Below are 19,969 nucleotides of genomic sequence, written 5' to 3' on the forward strand. Positions count from 1 at the left end.
CTCACATACACACTCCACCTCTGGTAAGAGTGAATGGCAGCTCCAGCAATACTGGGGTTGCCTCCAGCCACATGCAGCAGTGGGGTCCAGTGACTCCTCCTGCGGCAGCAGGTCTGCTAAGTGGCAGTGCTTTTTTTTTTTTTGGGGGGGGGGGGGCAGTAAACCCTTGCGTTTAACCAAAATGAGTAACAGACAACCTTCCCTGCATTAGTCTGTTAAAAGGAGAGCTTACTGTATCTTTAAAGACCAATGAATAAATACAAATACAGCCACTCTTCAAGTGCCATAAAATACCCCAACAAAAGGTGATTTTAAAAAATTCTTACATATGCTTGAAAGCATTTGGGGGAAGTGGGGAGAGGTACATACAAAACTTAACACTAAGACACTGCTTGAAACAGTATGTTGACGAAGCTTCTCCTAGTAGATACAACACAGGACTGGGCCGTAAAAAGATCTAGATTCTATTCCCAGCTCTGCTCCTGGCATGGCAAGTAACCTTGGAGACTAATCACCTCCGTTTCTAGTGTCAGTGCTTTATGAAGGAAGGGTTATGCTCCTGAATTGTGACAAGGGACATAAGGACTAGATTTTAATACCCACTTCAAACAGATACTTTACTGAGAAGGGGTGTATTTTTTTTTTTTTTTAATTATTTGTAGAATCACAGGGTCAGAAGAGACCTCAAAGTCAGAGTCCAACCCTCTGCTGAAAATAGGGACAATCCCAACTCAACCATCCCAGCCAGGGCTCTCTCAAGACGGGACTTAAAGACCACTAGGGAAGGAGACTGATTCTAACACCTCCCTAAATAACCCATTCCAGAGCTTTAACACCCTTCAACTGAAGTAGTTTTTCCTAATATCAAACCTAAACCTCCCACACCACAACTTGGGACCATTAACCCTTGTTCTATTATCTGTCATCACTGAACAGATGCCCTGGAACCAGCCTTCAGTTGGAGGATTTGGTAACAGCCTTCATCTATCATGCTTCTCTTCTACACGTTAAATGAACCTAAATCCCTCAGCCTCTCTTTGTAAGTCATGCACTCCAGCCTCCCATCATTTTTGTCGCCCTCTGCTGGACGTCTCTCCAGTGGGTCCACATCCTTTCTGCACTGTGTAGATAGAGAAGCAGAATTGAATGCAATACTCCAGATGTGGCCTCAACAATGCCAGATGAAGTGGAAGTAGTCACTTCCCTAAATCTGCTAGCAATGCTCCAACTGATGCACTTCTTGGCTACAAGTACACACTGTTGACCCATCCACTGTAATCCCCAGTTCTTTCTCTGGGGAAATACAGCTTAGTCAATCAGTTCCTAGCCTGGAACAGTGCCTGGGATTCCTCTATCCTAAATGCAGTCCTCTGCACTTGTCTGCGTCGAACTTCCACTTTCTTTTGGCCCAATTCTGTCTATATCTCCTGGGACCTTAACCTCCAGTGTATCAACCCCTCCTCTCAGTACAGTCCAGATTGTTATTAATATGATTGTTACATGACAGTGCTTCTTTGTATATTCTCAAATCTACTTTGATATGATAAAAACTACTGTGACATTTGTCACGAAGATTATTACAGGTATCTACTTGCTAGTGATTACTGAAGAGTTTTTAATTTTTCATTTAACAAGAATAAATTTAAGGAAATCTGCTGGTCTGTGCTATGTAGTGGTCCCTTCTGGTCTCAAATCTAAGATCATTTAACAGTAAAATACAAACTAGACCCCAAAAAGGGACAGGGGGCGGGGTACTTGCCATTTTCCCAAGCTTCTTTTGGCCAGGATTCTGGCAACAGTCCATATTTGAACTCGTTTGAAGTACCTGGCAACAATCCATACTTGAAGTCATTTGAAGTACCCGGCAACAATCCATACTTGAAGTCATTTGATGTACCTGTTAAAAGTAATGTTAACTTGATTTACATTACATCTTAAAACAAACTTTTCAAGAAACTATGGCTAAGGCTGTTCTTAGCTTGAGATGCGTCAGAAATTGAAAGAAGTGAGGCATCCAGGGATGTTAATGGGCAACGGATAAACCTCACCCTTAACAGATGAGGTTTACCAGTTAATTGGTGGGGGCTGGAACAGCACTCCTTTCCCTCCCCGCCCCACCATAGGCAGGGGGCTGCTCTCGTCCCAGAGAGCCCACTTCAAACAGGGATGCTCCATCTTGGCCAGAGCAGCCCCTGTCCATGGCAAGGTGGCGGGGGAGCCCTCTCCAACACAGGTTGACTGGAGCAGTTCTTCCCCATCTCCACTTTTAACTAATAATTGGATATTACATCCCAAGAGCAGCCACTGTAATTCTGCCAGCAGTTGCCACAACTGTGGTCCATTATTACTTTTCTACACTTTTCCATGGCTTGTGTGCTACTCACGTTTTTTTCCTACAGTCTTACAATTCAAGTAGAACTTTTTATGAATTGATTAACAAGTGGTTTTCAAACTGATTTCACCACAATGCGGTATTTTTAGATTACAGCCATAGATTACTTTATCATCTTCATTTTGAGAGACATGGAAAAGTATTTTTACATGCAACAAAATCCCTTAAAAAGGTCAAACTTTACTATACACAAGACTCATTTCGCCATTTTCCCTCCTTTTATTTTTTCTGGTTTACATACACCTGCCAATCCTTAGTGTAAACCTCTAGCCACTGATAGAGCCACACTTTCTCCCTCATTAGTTCTGCTACTAAAAACACTGTCGCCACAGTAGTGTCTACATGAGCAGTTTTGCCAACGCACTTGAAGACTCGTTTCCTCATTTCCAGCCAATTGAGCCCTGCTGGCAAAACTTATGAAATTCAGACATGGTATAGGCTGGTAACATTTCTGTAAGTCTACCGTGGGGCCTATATTTGCAACATGCTTACATGCATGCATGGGGGATAAGGAGGAAGGGGCCTGGGTTTGCTGTAAGCTAAGCCCAAGAGCAGCTGCTCAGGAGACATTCAGGTGCCATCCAGCTGGATTAGTAGACTCCCCACAGCCACCCACAAGTGACAGCACATTTCTGTTGGTGCACAATCCCACACACCTTGGTGAAGACACAATGTATTCCGCCCATGAATGGAAAAAAAATGAGGGAACACTGCTGGGTGGGGGAGGGGAGAGTTGTGCTGTCTCTATTATATCATTTTCACAACTAACATACTTACAAAGCAGTACAAAACTAATCAGCTCTGCCATCCACTCTAAAATTTTATGCTTGTAAAAAAAAAAAAATTGACTTTTTTTAAACGAAAGGCAAATTTAAAGGAGCACTGTCTACTTAGCACACCACTTATTTAATTTTCAGTCTACCGTCATCTTAATTAGAGAAAATACACGGCCCCCCACGCCACTGCATTTTTGTTGGTTTGTGAGTATTCTGTGTGTACTTTTAAATCCACCCACTCACACAACAGGAGACCCAGAAGTGTAGAAGCTCAAGATAGTTATTAATAATGGGTAAAACTACACTTAAAGTTGTATAGCCCTTTAAAAAAGCACTATAAAGAGCATTCCTGTTGAACCTCAATAAGGACAATTCTATTTTCAGTTTCCAAAAACTGAACTGTCAATATATACACACACAGTAACTACAGTGGAGTGGTCTAAAAAGAAAAAGACATTATTTAGCACACACACCTTCCTATACAGTAAAACCTCAAAATGCGTGACTTTTGAGTGGCGCTTAACTCACACTAACATGAGTTAAACACAACAACTCAAAACTGCTCTGCAGCTGTCTGCCTGTCAGGCTCCCCCAGCTGGGGGAAGCCAGGCAGGCAGACACCTGTTGCTGCTGAGGGATGCCAGGGAGAAGCAGCACCTGGCTCGAAGAGTGGTTCTCCACTCCTCACCACTGTGGGAGCCAGGGAACAAGTGGCAGCCTGGTTCCTGTCTCCCCTGGACTTGAAAGAGACAAGAAACTGACCAACCTACCAGGGCTGGTCAGTCTCCTAGCTCCCACCAGCAGCAGGGAGACAAGAACTAGGCTGCTGCTTGGTTCCCAGCTCTCCCCCCACTTGTGGGGCCCAAGAAACCTACTAGCACATGGCCAGTCAGTTTCCCAGCTCCTGAAAGCCCAGGGGAACAGGAAACTAGGCTGCTGCCTGGTTCCTGTCTCCCTCCTCTTATATGAAATTTGAGGGTCTACCATAGTCCCCCAAATTTTTGGCACAGAAAAACTGTCTTCCCTAAGAGAGAAGGGAATATTTTAAAGAAATTAATTTCTTGGGTAAAAAAAGGAAAACCTATCAAGTGTAAGCAGTGAAGATGATGTGGGACTCAGTTGAAAAAATGAAACAAAGGCTACGTCTACACTAGCCAAAAACTTCGAAATGGCCATGCAAATGGCCATTTTGAAGTTCACTAATGAAGCACTGAAATACATATTCAGTGCCTCATTAAGCATGTGAGCAGCTGCGGCACTTCGAAATTGACACGGCTCATCCAGATGGGGCTCCTTTTCGAAAGGACCCCGGCTACTTTGAAGTCCCAATTCTGATTAACTATAATAAATGTAGTGCTATTAATATATTTCACCTTTCCTACAAAGTAACTATTATGAATATATAAACATGACAGGGCACGATTTTTTATTCTTGCCTCAGGTGCCAAATTAGCTAGTTATGGCACTGCCTTCCACCCCAATTTTTCAATTGCCGTGGGTCACCAAGTCTTCCTGAATTGTCAAAACGGGTCCCCATCTGGAATAGGCTGGGAATTGCTGATGTAGCACTAAGCAGGACGTTAGTAACTATATCCACCCTTCTGTAAATTCCAGCTAAGAAAGCCATTTGAAGGTAGGGGGTGCAAAAGTTACACCATGCCTTTGAAAGTGCTAGAGCAGTAAAGGTGTGACAATACACTTAATTTCTGCTGGGCAGGTTATGAGCAAAAATTATCCCACAGATATTACTTTTTCACTATCATTATAGAATGGAAGTCTCGATATCAGATTATACGCAATTTTCCTCTGCTGCTTAGACAGCATTATAGATTATGTTTGACAGTGGTGACTACAACATGCATAGGAAGACTGCCCAAAAGAAAGCCTAAATGAAGCTAAAAAGTATCTGAAAAGAATTGTGTCACTGAGCTAGGTAACAGCTTCAGTCCATTTGGATCATTAACACAACTGACCTCTGCAGCTCAATCTCAGCGACCACAAAACCTCGGAGCTCAGTGACAGAACAAGAAGTTATTCCCTGCTTTGCTCATGCAATTTTTTTTTTGGGGCGGGGGGGGGGAAGAGAATACAGGACCTGAGAGGGAAGAAATGTCAGTATTTTAGCTCTCATGCCTTGGTGGAGAAGGAGAAGGATTCCTGGGAGTCAGGTGGAGCAAGAATGAGAATAACTTACTGTCAGAAAAGGGTTTTGACATTTGAGAACATACCAGATCATTCTTCTGTCCATGCTCCTGCACACAAGTAGCAGTAGTAAGAACTCCTCTCAGCTTGAGGATATTGTTGATTCCAGTACAAGCACCATACAATAGCTCATTTAGTATAACATGGGATTCACAGAGGATATCTAACTTTCTATTCCTTTTCAATAAATCAAGTTCATGTACATACACAAAATCCTCCCTTTGAGATGAGCAGCATGGATGAATGGTCATCTATTGTATCCCACCCTTGGCAAAAACTTGCAAGGCCTCTAAATAAAAAACATGACCACCAACAAGGAAATGGAACAGGTAGTCAAAGTGATCATCTTATCCATTGTTTAATTCCTCTTGGTCTTCAAGCGTAAAGAAAGCCCGTGCCACCGAAAAAAAGAGAAAGATTAAGACCCCTCCCCCACAAAAACTTTGTGGTGATTTCAGCAACTCTAACCAAAAGGCCCATAACTGCAAGATTATATATACATACCTCAGAACTGGAAAGGATGTTGAGAGGTCATCGAGTACAGTCCCCTGCCCCCTCAGCAGGACTGAGCACCATCTCAGAGTTGTGTGTGTGTTTTTTTTTTTTTAAATCTATTTGCCCCAAGCCCCTAAATGGCCGCCTCAGGGATTCAATTTACATCCCTTGCTTTACAAGGCCAATACTCAAATCACTGAGCTACACCTAGTCTCTTGATGTAATATAAACAATAGGTGTAGAAAATACCACACAACAGCCACTCAGAGAACAGACTAAAGGTTTAAAATGATTAATACCATGATTCAATTACAAAAGAATGTAGCAAATAGGGCAATTTGAAATCTGACTGAGCAGTCTCCATTTTCTAGAGAGAGCTAGAGAAACATCCTCACAGAGGTGATCCCTGACTAGAGAGAAAAAAAAAAAAGACAACCACCTCATGCCCCTTGCACGTCAGCCCCACAGTCTAGTACACCGTGGGACCCTCTAGGTTCTGGAGTAGGGTCAAAATGAGGGGTTCAGCGTGGTAAAGGGCTGCCAGGAAGGGAGCTTGGGCTGTTGGGTCTGGTTAGGAGGGGTGCAGGAGCAGGCTGGGAAATGGGGAATCTGGATGGGAGAACAGGTGCAGAGGAGCAGGGAGGGGACAAGATCAGGGTGGGGCTGGGAAGAAGTCTGGCTGCAGGAGGGGCACTGGGTCTGGGGTGACAGGGATGCAGCTTACCTGTGCCCCCTCCCACTGCTCCCAGGCACTGCCCTCCATGGCTGATTGGCTGGAATTCCAGCCAGAGTGGCAGGAAAAAAGCCTCCAGGCAACACTGCTGCTCCCCACTTCCCTCTCCCTCTCCAGCAGAACAGAAGTGATCACAGTGGTGCTATATGGAGACACCTTCTGTTCCTAAGCCTCCAGGCAGAGTCTGTGGGCCAGATGAGGCCTCAGAACCTGAGGCTTGACGCTCCACAGCTCACACTCCATTACAGATTGGCTGCTGGACATGGGAGCTCCAAACCTTTGGGGCAGGATCCAGGAAAGCTGTGGTCTTGATCTGGTTCCCCACTTCAATGTAGTTGGAGAATAACTGTCCCAAGATTTTACAGTCATGTTGAAAATCAATAAAAAATAAGCTAGCAACAGAGAGAGAGGTGATGGGCAACAGTATGTATAGTTCATGTGACTCGTGATGGTTTCCATCTAAAACAAACAGGCAACTTACTTAGCTGCTACTCGTTACAGTTTAGACCTACAAGGGGGAGAAGGACACCAGGAAAGCTAAAAGAGCATGCTGTATAGTTAAGAAAAATTCCTAGATGAATGATAGAATCAGCTTGAAGTTCTGCAAACGAACAAAGGGCAAGCTACTGAAAACAGGAAGGGTTTGAAGCACAGAGCTGAAAATATCCTACTTGTGTGCTGGAGTGGCAGATAAAATGGCATTATCAGAGACAAATCTGGATGGGTGGTGGGAGAAAGAAAATAGAGGCCACATGGTTTGTAGTGAAACATTAGTTCTGATTATGAAGTTTGTCTCAGGAGATTGGTCAAGACTTTTTGTACCAGAGGTAAGTTAGCAAAGGAATGAACATAAACTCATCTCTACTTGAAACAAAGACTGAGCTGGCAAGATTATTCCTGTTGTCCAGTATACATCAAATCCAGGTTATGAACAATTTTTACTATGCCCTCATTGATTTAAAAAAAGATTCACTAACCCAAATAAGGGATCATTGACTTAAAACTGGCTTCAGGTCAGCAATCAAAGTTTTACCAGCCAGGATAGTTGTCCTAGCATCAGATTTCATTAGTATTGTTGTTTTACGATCAGCTCACCACTCACCTAACCAACCCTCCTCCTTTATCCAGGTTTGGGACTGGTATGAAACTGTCCAGTAAACAGAATCTAACTCTGCCATGAAGCCTCTAGGGGTTCCATGCCAGTCCCAAGCCTGGATAAAGGAGGAGAGTTGGTTAGGTGAGTGTCGATGAGCTGATTGTAAAAAAAAAAAAAAAGTGAATGAAATCTAATGTCACTATGATGAGCCGATTAATGACGCCGGCTTGGACATCACCCAGATAAACAAGGGCCGCAACACCAACAGAGTGACTGGGGTTGGATCGATAAGTTAGCTACCGAAAGAAAATTACAACTAACATATACAGTATCAATCGGAACATGAAACGTCCAAACCCTGTGGGCAACTGGAAAGCTGGAGCTGCTTCAGAAGGAGATGGAGAGACACTGATACGATATACCTGGACGGCATCAGGAGAGATGCGCAGCTGGTGAAGTCATTTGGTCAGGGAACAAAAAGAAGCAGGAGTCAGATTCCTTCTTAACAAAAGGGCTAGAGGAGTATTTTTAAACAAAACAGTAAGTGTGAAAATGAAGGTAGCGAGATTCAACGCAAAACCATTCAGCACCTGCCATTCAGGTGCACGTACCCACTTCAGAATAGCTTCATCTCTTCATCTGTGCTGCCTATAAAGGCTTGACAGACACTGGAGAAGATACTGGAGAAAGATGTGTTGATCATTGGAGGATATTGGAACAAAGGTTGGAATAGATAGCGAAGGTTGGGAGAGAGTTATGGGAAGATTTGGATATGGAGAGAAACTAAAAGCGAGCAACTACTAGAGTTTACTACAGAGCACAAGATAATGATCTGCAACACGAGATTTCAACAAAACGACTGTAGGAAGTGGCTATGGCAATCCAACATCAGAAAGTTCAAGAATACGATAGGTATGATTTTGATAAGGAAAAGATGAGTAACCTCAATACAGCAGTGCCAAACTTTCCAAGGAGGTGGTTATGGACTCAGACTACAGTTCAGTGATTGCAAACATCAAGATGAAACTCAGGACAAAGTGTAAGACCATTCTAGAAAGTAAGAGCCATGGGGAGGAAGAAATAGGGAATATGTATAAAGCAGCACTCGAAGAGAAACCAGGAATGCAGGCACAGAGAAAGAACTAGAAAATAATTTAAGGGATAGCCATGGAAATAGGAGAGGAAACTGAGCAGATTCTTACAGAAGATAAAATTAGTGGATTATGCAGGACACACTGAAGATGGTCCAAGAGAGGCAAATATTGCAGATCAGAAGGGATGTTGCAGGAGGTAGAACAGCAACACGAGTGAAATGCAACAAGATAAGGAAAGCGGCCAGAATGGATAAGGCGAAATGGTTAGAGAAGGAGATTAGGGGAGGCATTACAGGAAGCGTAAGACCAAGGAGATGTATAAGATGATCAGGAATGTTAATAGGAAATGGCAGCCAAAGCAGATGGCTATCAGAGATGAGAACAACGAGATACTCATGAACAAGAAGGTTGGGCAGCGATGCACAAAATATTGCACTGATCTGTACAAAGCAGTTGGACCCAATGTCTGAGACCAAAGAACTGAAAGATATCAATACTGAGAATCAAGAACAAGACTGATATTCTGAAAGAGGAATTAGAAATAGTGAAACTAAAGAACAAGAGCCCTGGACATGATAAAAAAATCACAGGAGAGAATCAAATATGAACAAAGTATGATTCAGAAAATACACCAACTATGTAATATAGCGTGGAAAGATGGGAAGGAAAGGTACCTAAGGAATGGACAAGATCCATGCTAGTGACAATACACAAGAAAGGAAGCATGTTGGGGTGCAAGAACTACAGAACGACTGCCCTAAGAAGTCATCTAGGGAAGGTGCTGCTGATACTGATGGAGAGAGATTGCAGATAGAAGAACAGAGGCGCAAGCAGGATTCAGGAAAGATAGAAATACAGCAGATATGAGCACTATGATAACAGAGAAAGCACAAAACAAAAACATCTACAAGGGCTTTGTCAATTTTCAGAAGGTATCTGACAAGATAGATGACATAGGGAGTTGGGCTGTGTTGGAGTGGATAACAGACTGATAAGGTGACAATGCAGAGGCAGGGGTGAGAATGTGCGGAGAGCTGGGAAGTTGGTTTAGAATGAGTAGAGGTATGAGACAAGGAGATCTGATATCACCAAGTATCTTCATCACGCATCTAGAGAGAGCAATAGACAACATCAAGGAAGAGGCAGAAGGGACATTGGTGCACAGGATGAGAATTAGCAACTTGAGTTTCGCTGAGGATACAGCTAGAAGAAGATTAAGAGACGCTAGCGAGAACAGTGCAGGTGCTAAATGAGGATGGGAAGCAGTATAGGCCGATTATAAAACATTGATAAAATTAAGACAATAGTATTTGGAGATAAGGAAATAGAAAGGAAGATTAGCGTAGATGGAATTGAACTAGAGAAGGCAGGGGAGTTCACATATCTGAGGAGCAACATGACATATGAGCTAGATTTTAAGACTGAAATAGCAACTAGAATTGCGAAAGCAAAGTTTGAAGGTGATGGATAAGAGCTGGAGAAGCAAAGCTATTAGCTTAGGAATGAAGCCAAGCATTTTGAAAATGTGTATTCAGCAACTCGTTGTGCTGATGGGTGATAATGAAACATCTGAAGAGAAGGATTTTGGCATTCAAGAGGAATTGTTATAGAAAAATCCTAAAAATAGGATGGATGCAGAAAGTCACCATTGAGGAATTATAGTGTTCATACAATGGAAGCTACAGCTATTCGGGCATATCCGCATAATGCACAACAAGCAAAAAATCAAGACCCTGGTATTTGGCATAATAGATGGCTCAACAGAAGAGGCTGACCCCACAGAGAATGGTAGATGATATAGTAGATTGATGCACAGCTAGTCTACAGAAACTAAGGCAAAGATTGAAGGAAATAGTGAAAGAAGCATCAGACACCAATGGGCACTGAGCCCATGGTTGAGATGAAGGCACAGAACCTGTCGAATACTGTCTAGTCTCAAGACTTGCCAGCACAGTTTGTATTTGTAAAACTGCAACTTTGACATCCACTTGAATCAGGATCATCTTGGAGATAACCTGAAGCACTTTAATGCATTCAGAAAGATGCAGAATTTCCAGGCAACAATCAAATACCTTAGCAATATTTTAAGCCATAAGGCTTCCACAACTCTAGGCTTCAGATCAGCTTTTGACAGAAAGGATTTCTTTTAAGCCTATAAACCTGGGAAGTGAAGAACTTTCTGAAGAAGGGCTCTAAAGAGCCATTTGAGTTGCTTCCAGAGAGAATTTCTATGAAGCCAAGATTCCATATGTGAGCAGTGCAAAGCCTTTCAATGGACAATACTCTTGATATCCCTGTAACAGATGGGTCCCCCAAAGCAGACACTAGACTCACTAGTCCTTCTGAAACATTCCAAAGACTAAATCTTTTACTATTTGTATTTAGGCAGTGTGCACCCCTTCACCCCTGTGCGATAAGAAAGGCTATATACACCTATATTCTGGATTTTTAAGTACTATTTAATCTCTTTGGACAACAAACCGCAGAAAACAAAGATGGCTTCCATTTTCGTTCTCCTTTGAGTGAAAAAATGCTCTCTCCCATAACACTGCAGATCACTATGCTTTTACTGAGCTCCTATTAAGGTCTGGTCAACAGTGCAGTCAACTGTATTCTTCAGTATCGTGTCCAGAGTGAAGCTGCTGTCTCTACATTTACCAACAAACTAATACCTATGCCCAATGCCTAGTAGGCTCAGTATAGAAAGGTTACTCACTGTAGTAACGGTGGTTCTTCGAGATGTGTCCCCGTGCGTGCTCCACTAGCCGCCCATCCTCCCTGCTTCGGATCTCTGTTTAGTGTTTTGCAGGAGCATCCGAGGCGGTTGGTCAAGGAATTGGTGGGGACTGGATCGTGCACGTGGCCAGGAGCGCACAGGGGAGCGGCGCGCACCGGCGCATGTGCGGTCCAGCAGAAATTGCTTGGAAGATCCGATCTGCGGCGCTGGGCGAGCCCGACACCTAATGTGGAGCACCCACAGGGACACATCTCGAAGAACCACCGTTACTACGGTGAGTAACCTTTCTTTCTTCTTAGAGTGTCCCTGTGGGTGCTCCACATTAGGTGACTACCCAGCAGTAACCCAAGATAGGAGGTGGGTAATCGGATCATGTACAGCTTGTCCCCGAGAGGACCGCTGTCGAGAGCTGGGTACCCTCTTGGAATACCCTGTGAAGGGCGTAGTGCTTGGCGAAGGTGTCATAGCATGACCAGGTCACCGCTGTGCAAATGTCTTTTAGCGCAACGCCCTTGAAAAAGGCTGTTGATGCCGCCACCGCCCTAATGGAATGAGCCCTGGGCGTGGCCAGTAAAGGAGTCTTTTTGAGTTCGTAGCACATTTTTATGCAGGATACGAAGTGCTTCGAGATTCTCTGCGAAGAGAGACCTTCTCCTTTCGATTTGAGAGCGAGAGAGACTAGGAGTCTATCGGTTTTCCGGAAGGACTTGGTCCTGTCTATATAGAAGGCTAGCGCCCTCCTCACGTCCAGGAGGTGTAGGCATGCCTCTTTGTTAGAGTTATGAGGCTTTGGATAAAACGAGGGTAAAAAAAATAGGTTTGTTAACATGAAAAACTCAGAAGAAACTTTAGGAACAAAGGCTGGATGCAGCCGTATGGTTACCGCCTCCTTGGAAGATACTGTGCAGGGTGGCATTGCCATAACTGCCGCAAGCTCGCTCACCCTGCAAGCTGACGTGATTGCAAGAAGGAAGGTCGTCTTTATCATAAGGAGGCGGAGGGAAACCGTGGCTAAAGGCTCGAACGGTGGTCCCGTTAGCACATTAAGCACCAGGTCCAAAGTTCCACGAAGGTGGAAGCGGTTTCCGAGGGGGGTATAGGTTTACCAACCCTTTGAGGAACTGGGTAACCATGGGATGGGCGAACACCGTGTGCCCTCCCTCTTCATGTCTGAACGCCGAAATGGCGGCAAGGTGGACCTTTAACAAGGATAGTGAGAGTCCTCCTCTCTTGAGGTCAAGTAAATACTCTAATATTACAGGTATAGGCACCGAAAGGGGGGCTAGCTGTTTGGCAGAACACCATGCTGTGAAGCAAGTCCATTTCTGCTTGTAGGTCTTCCTGGTGGAACTCCTCCTGCTACTTTCTAGGACTTGTTGCACTTCCTCCATACATGTGCTCTCTAGGGAGCTGAGCCATGGATTAACCACGCTTGTAGTCGCAGGCCTTGGGGGTGCGGATGCACTATGGACCCCTGGGCTTGCGTGAGCAGATCCGGCGCCACTGGAAGAGGCATTGGTGGACGGTCCGACATGCGCAGGAGTAGGGGGAACCATTGCTGTCCATCCCATGTTGGGACTATCAGGATCATTCGGGCTCCTTCCCTCCTGGCTTTCTGCAAGACTTTGTGGATCAGCACTGTGGGAGGAAAAGCATAAAGCAGGGGGCCCCTCCAGGAGATTGGGAATGCGTCCCCCAGGGACCCCCGTCCCAGTCCTGCCCTGGAGCAGAATCGTGGGCACTTCTTGTTGTGTTGAGTGGCAAACAGGTCTATCTGGGGAAAGCCCCATGCGTGGAAAATAGGTCGTAGCAGATCAGGATGGATCTGCCACTCGTGCGTGAGTGCAAAACGCCTGCTCAGCTGGTCTGCCTTCACATTGTGAGCTCCTGGTAAGTACGAGGCTTTCAACGTTATATTGTTGGTGATGCACCAGTTCCACAACCGGACTGCTTCCGCACATAAGGCACGGGACCGAGCTCCTCCTTGCCGATTTATATAAAACATGGTGGAGGTATTGTCTGTACTGATCCCGATTACTTTGCCTTGTATATGGTCTCGAAAGTGTCTGCAGGTGTTGAACACTGCTCTGAGCTCCAGTATATTTATGTGCAGTGACTGTTCCGTGGAGGACCACAGTCCTTGCGTCACCTCTTCGCCCATGTGTGCTCCCCACCCTATGTAGGAGGCATCTGTAGTCAGAAAAACCGATATTTGTGGTTGGTGGAAGGGTACCTCTGTTAGCATGTTCTTGGGGTTTACCCACCATTGCAGGGATTTGTGCACCTCTGTCGTGGGCGACGCCACCCTGTGAACGGTGTGTGCTGCCAGTTTGTATACGCTCGCCAGCCAGTGCTGCATGCTGCGCATGTGTAACCTGGCATTCTGTACTACGAACATCGCTGCTGCCATGGGGCCCAGCAGCTGTAAGCACGTCAGAACCGGCACCGTAGGGCTGAAGGTGATGACTTGCACGAGGGAGCCGATGGCCCGAAAGCGTGTCTCTGGTAGATACACTCTCGCTGTAATAGAATCTGTGTGTGCCCCTATGAACTCTATGTCCTGTGTGGGGTCTATCTTTGATTTTGCCAGATTGATAACCAGGCCGAGCAAAGAGAACATGCCTGCTGCGACGCGTATCATGCGTAGTACCTCCTCCTCCGAGGCCCCTTTGAGTAGGCAGTCGTCCAGATACTGGAATATAAATACCCCCTGTCTGTGCAGGTAGGCTGACACCACTGCCAAGGTCTTGGTGAAGACTCTGGGGGCCAAGGAGAGGCCAAACGGTAGGACCTCGTATTGAAAATGTTCTTTGCCTACCATGAACCGGAGGAATCGTCGGTGAGCCGGATGGATAGCTATGTGAAAATACGTGTCTTGTAAGTCGAGGGCTGCGAACCAATCTGCATCGTCCAGTGCCGTAAGGATGGAGGCGATTATGATCACCCGAAAGCGTTGCTTGCGCAGGTACCGGTTGAGGCCGCGAAGATCGAAGATGGGCCTCCAGCCTCCTGTCTTTTTCTCCATGAAGAAGTACCTCGAGTAGAACCCTTTCCCTTGCAGTTGCTCTGGCACTCTTTCCACTGCCCCTATGAGCATGAGATGGTCTACCTCCTGCTTGAGCCTCGCTACGTAGGAGGCCTCCTGGAGGTGGGGCCTGGGTGGAGGTCGTGGCAGTGGGAGTGACTGGAAAGGGGAGTACCCCGTGGCTATGATCTCCAGCACCCATTTGTCTGTGGTGATCCTTTGCCACTGGTCGTAGAATGGTCGGAGGCGATGGTGGAATAACAGCTTTGGATGACCTTGTGCGATGGTAGTGATGGCGCAGCCCTGGATCTGTGTGTCAAACTTGTGGCCTTTGGCCCTGCCCCGAGGACGCACGGCTCTGTTGGGAACGTCGCCTGGGAGTTCTGTACTGCTGGTGCTGTTCATGTCGCCCTTGCTCGTAACCCCTGTGGTACTGGGGACGCTGTTGCTGGTACTGGTACTGTCTTTGTTGAGGGTAGTACTTTTTCTCTCTGTATGGAGGGGTGTAAATCCCCAGGGTCCTAAGTGTGGCTCTTGAATCTTTACTGGAATGAAGGACCGGGTCAGTTGATTCAGCAAACAGCTTCTGCGTGTCGAAGGGAAGATCGACCATCTTTGCCTGCAGATCCCTCGGTATACCCGAAGTCTGGAGCCAGGACTCCCTTCACATCACCACTGCCGTAGCTGTGGAATGTGCTGCTGTGTCCGCAACCTCCAGGGCGATCTGAACTCCCGTCCTCGAGGCCGCGTAGCCTTCTTGCACGATGGCCTTGAGCACCGGTTTCTTGTCCTCTGGAAGCGAGTCCATGAGGGAGGTTAACCTAGTGTAGCTGTCAAAATTGTGGTTCGCTAGATGCGCTGCGTAATTTGCCATTCGCAACAGTAGCGTGGAGGAGGACTAGACCTTTCTGCCGAACAGCTCTAGCTTCTTGGCATCTTTGTCTGTTCCCCCTGTCTTGAATTGAGATGTCTTTGATCTTTGTTGCGACGACTCTACCACCAAGGAAGTTGGTTGTGGGTGGCTGAACAGGAACTCCATGCCCTTCGCCGGCACGAAGTATTTCTTATCCGCTCTCTTGTGGACAGGCGGAAAAGTCGCAGGGGTCTGCCATATCGTAGTGGCGGACTCCAAGATTGCTTTGTCAAGCGGTATTGCTATTTTGGAGGAGACCGGAGGTCTCAGATTTTTGAGGAGCTTATTGTGTTTCTCTTGCACCTCTGCTGTCTGGATGCCTTGCGTGAAGGCCACCCCTTTAACAGCTCTTGAAACTGTTTGAGATCATCTGGAGGACGGACGTCCCCCGGGGCCGTAGCCTCCTCCGGGGAGGAGAGCGAGGAACCACTAGGATATGCCTCTCTGGACCCTTCCGGTTCCTGTTGGTGATGGTACATCTGCTCGCAGGAAGCTTGCGAGGGAAAAATCTCGGGGTTCCATAACCAGTTCCCCCTGAGATACTTGAGTCTCCGTCCCCGTTCACGATTGCCCTCAGCGATACGGGACCATCTGTGGGGATCTTTCCCTGGTAGAATGCCGGTGGTGTCTATGCCCCGCGTGATAGGGACCACCATGGCAGCATGGGCACTGTTCTTGGGAAGGTGACCTGGACCACTCCCTTGGTGCGTACCCCCTGCGTCTGGGGGAGCGACATCGTCGAGAGACATGGGACACTGGAGAGAGCGATTTGTGATAGTACTCCAGCGGCTCAAACACCAAAAAGGGTGAGGGTGGTCCCAGCCAGGGCGAGGCTGGTTGTAAAAATGGAGATGGGGGCTCCTGGTAGGCTAGGGGGGACCCCTGCCTTCTAGTTGGAGTCCACAGCATGAGCGGAGGGCTGAGAGAAAGCAACTCTGCAGCCCTGTCTGGAGAGGAGCTGCGGTGCCTTGTTTTCTGTGCAGCCTTCCCCCTCCCTTGAGGGGGTGGCTCCGCCCCCTGATGTGCAGGGGATCTCGGCCCCGTCCGCGCCGCGCTCAGCACGCTCTTGGGTGGTGCCGCGCGGGCGGTGTCCTCCGGTGCCTGCAGGCTGTGTGCCTAAGCGCTCTGCACCGCCAGTTCCCCAGGGGTCGGTGCCACCGCCTGTGGTGCCACCGGTACCAGCGCTTGTTTAGCCACCGCCCTACCTGCGGTGGGGGGCGCCTGTTTGGTCATCAGAGGCTGAGCCGCCTCCACGTGGCTCCCCGTGCCGCCACCGATCAGCTGTTGCTGCGCCTGGGGGCTGTGCGCTCCTCCCGTCCCGCTCGCTGTTGCTGCCAGGAGGGATCGGGTTGGGGGAGACTTTCCTCCGTTTTTGCGCTGATGGGGTGAGGGAGGCAGCTTTCCTTTTTTGGGCCCTGGAGGATCCCTCCTGCTGCGGCTGCTCCGGCACGTCTGGCTGGAGGGCCTTGTCGAATAGCAGCATTTTAAGCTACATCTCCCTGTCCTTCCTTGCTCTGGCTGTTAATTTTGCACAGAAGGAGCATTTCTGCATGATATGGGACGCCCCAAGGCGCCTTATACAGTGACTGTGCCCATCAGACGCTGGCACTGCCTCTCAGCAAGACTCACATTTCTTGAATCCTGAAGAGGACATTGTTGGTGAATCTTTTAGTCGTTAATGGGGTACTTAGCACCTTCTCTGTGCTGTTTTCCCCCTCTCGGATAGCCTGCCGCGGCAGAAGGGCTAATGGCCCTAGGCTCCTGGCCTCCGGTACTCCGCTTGTTACTAGGACTGGACTGAATTCCGTCCCACTTGTTGTTTCTTTTTTTTTGAAAATAACTGGCTAACTTAACTTTAAAGAAAACAGCTAAAAACCATTGGATATGCTGACTTGGCTGTAGCCTAGTCGGATTCCGTCTGCAGCCGACGGCGGTTAAGAAGAACTGGCGGGGACCGGATCGCACACGTGGCCAGGAGCACGCAGGGGAGCGGTGCGCACTGGCGCATGCGCGGTCCAGCAGAAACTGCTTGGAAGATCCAATCTGCGGCGCCGGGCGAGCCCGACACCTAATGTGGAGCACCCACGGGGACACTCGAAGAAGAATTTCACGTTACCTTGTTGACTTAACCTTGGTTCATTACAAAAGCCAGACAAGTGGCCTCCTCTAGCCAATCAGTATTTGACCATAAATATATGTATGTGACAGAAAGATATATCCTTTTGGCCAACAATGTCAGGGTGCATTGATTTAAATAAATGTAATTTTAAATCACCAGGAGAAAAACCACAATTTAGACATTAGAATTTAGAAATAGTACACAACACTCATTGTGTGAAGCTGTAGATATAGCAGCAGCACATTAGAAATGTTAATAACTCACACAAACAACATCACCTATTTTATTAAGCTAAATCTTCAATTGTTACGTAAATATTTCACATTTGCAATTGCATCAGTCTCCTGAGTTGCCAGCTCATTTTAAACTTTAAAATTTTCTCAATAGACAAGTCATCACAACACTAATGCACCAGGTCCTTAAAACTTCTAGAGCTACTTCTCATCTTCTCCACTCCCAGTTATTTTTCACTCAGACTGAAAGAGAAAAAATAATCTTCCTGATTTTTCAACCCCCAGTCAATTTTAGTTTTGAGTGAACAATACCAAACCATAAAGATACACTCGATGCCCACAGAGGAAGCTACTGCTGTGAAAAGCTGTCTCAGGCTAGGTCTACCCTACAGCATGAAGTAGATTTTAAAGCACTTCGCCACAGTGTAAAGTCAAGTTGTCTTCACTGCAAATACCATTATGTCGCTTTTAAAGGGCGCTAAGGTCAACTTTCTCGCCTCGCCCCTCTGATGAGGTGTAATGCCAAGTTCAAATTTACAAGGTTGAATTAATGTGAGTGTGGAAACAGCATTACTTTAACTCCATTTTAATCGGCTTCCATAGGTATCCCACAATGCCCTGAATGTATCTGTTCTGTCCACTTTCACCTCCACAGCTCTCCAGGTGTGCAGTAAGTAGGACACAGGAAGCCCAGCAATTTTCGTTATAGCCAGCATGGCAATTGCATCTAACCGTCATTTCTCAGGATTGCAAAAAGAGGTCCAGCACAGAACCATGAGCCAGGCTCTCATTTCTGTGTGGGTTGATCAATCTGTGCTGCATAACACCACCAGGGACACTCCGCAGTGCCTGGTGAAAAAAAATCAAGCTCCTCCATAGACCCACATGGCTGCGAGCCTGAGCTGCCTTTGCCTGCAGAGTGTGGCACGTCTGTCCTGTGTGAGGTGACGGCTTCTTCGTTGCACAGATTTTAGCAGGATAACCCGAGAAACTTGTTTAAGGTCTTCTGAGAGCACCCAGCTGACTGAACCATTTCAAGAAGTTGCTCCACTTGTTTTCTGTGCTTCACGTCTGTATGGGGCAGCCCCCTAACCCCAAAATGCCATGCAGCTGGCAGGCTAGCCTCTGCTCCATCACATCACATGGCAGCTGATTGCAGACAGCAGCGCATCCAGCCCCGGGTAGAGTGAAAGCTTCTTCCCTGCAAAAAGAGGAAGTTACACACCTTGTACGGTAATGACGATTCTAGATGTGTCCCTCCACAGGTACTCCACTTTGGGTTCAAGGTATCCTCATGCTGGGGCTCATTCTATTGCCATGGTTTCCCATGCCATGCACACGCAGTAAAGCCTCCTTGCTATGAGGCGCATGCATGCGGCATGGGCCCTTCCATTACTTCTCTACCACAGCAAATAGAGCAGGATACTCCAAAGCACAGGAATTGGGAAGGGAAGCGGAGTACCCATGGAGATACATGTCTTGAAGAACCATCAACTACTGCACAAGGCGAGTACCTTTCTATTCTTCAATTAGTGTCCCCATGGGTGCTCCACTCTGTGCAACTATAAAGCAGTAGTCACATTTTGGAGGTGGGTTTGAAGCCCAGTAACCATCACAGCTGACAGACCCGCTAATTCCACTTGAACAGAAGCAGCAATGGAGGATGAGAAAGTGCAGTGCTGTGCAAAACAGGTTGCTGGAAGACTGCACTGCTGCCTTGCTTATGTCCATAAGGGGGGAAAGGGGGGATGGTTTTGAAACAGGTGGTAGTGGGGGGACACAGCCCAGGTACAATGTGCGGTGACAGCACTCAGGTGCTCCCCCTCTAGTGAAGTGCAAAACAGCTGCAAACGGAGGTGAGATCCACTAGTACAGCTGTTGAAATGAAACGGGCAGACCTTGGATTGCTCCATGAAGTAGAGGAAGAGCTTTGGAGACTTGAGTGCAGTTTTGGAAAGAACACAGGTTAAGTGGATGGGTTCAATGATGTGAAATGGAGAGAGAACCTTAGAAAGAAACTTAGGAGGGAGAACAACGACCCTGGCCTTGGTATGCAGTATAAGGAGGTTCAGCAATGAGTGCGCAAGCTCTCCAACTCTCCTTGCCAATGTGACAGCAACTAAAAACTTCAACAAATGGAGCCAGGAACACATT

The 19,969-nt window shown here is 46.9% G+C and overlaps 1 protein-coding gene across 5 annotated transcripts in view; it reads right to left on the minus strand.

Annotated features, from left to right (window-relative positions):
* The window catches only part of ZBTB10 (zinc finger and BTB domain containing 10), a 66,713-nt gene that overhangs the window by 17,214 nt on the left and 29,530 nt on the right, over nt 1-19,969 (minus strand). For 3 of the 5 annotated variants that reach the window (XR_012644402.1, XR_012644401.1, XM_074987046.1), the window contains exon 3: nt 1,760-1,897. The exons of 1 other annotated variant lie outside the window; for it this stretch is intronic. Coding sequence is in view for 2 of the 4 variants with exons in the window: in XM_074987046.1 (XP_074843147.1) it covers nt 1,760-1,897 (138 nt within the window). In the remaining 2 variants the exon portion in view is untranslated. The remainder of the gene's footprint in view (nt 1-1,759; nt 1,898-19,969) is intronic. One more of the 5 variants, XM_074987048.1, reaches the window with a different exon arrangement.

Source organism: Carettochelys insculpta, chromosome 2, assembly GCF_033958435.1.
Source record: "Carettochelys insculpta isolate YL-2023 chromosome 2, ASM3395843v1, whole genome shotgun sequence".
NCBI classification, from domain to species: Eukaryota; Metazoa; Chordata; order Testudines; family Carettochelyidae; genus Carettochelys; species Carettochelys insculpta.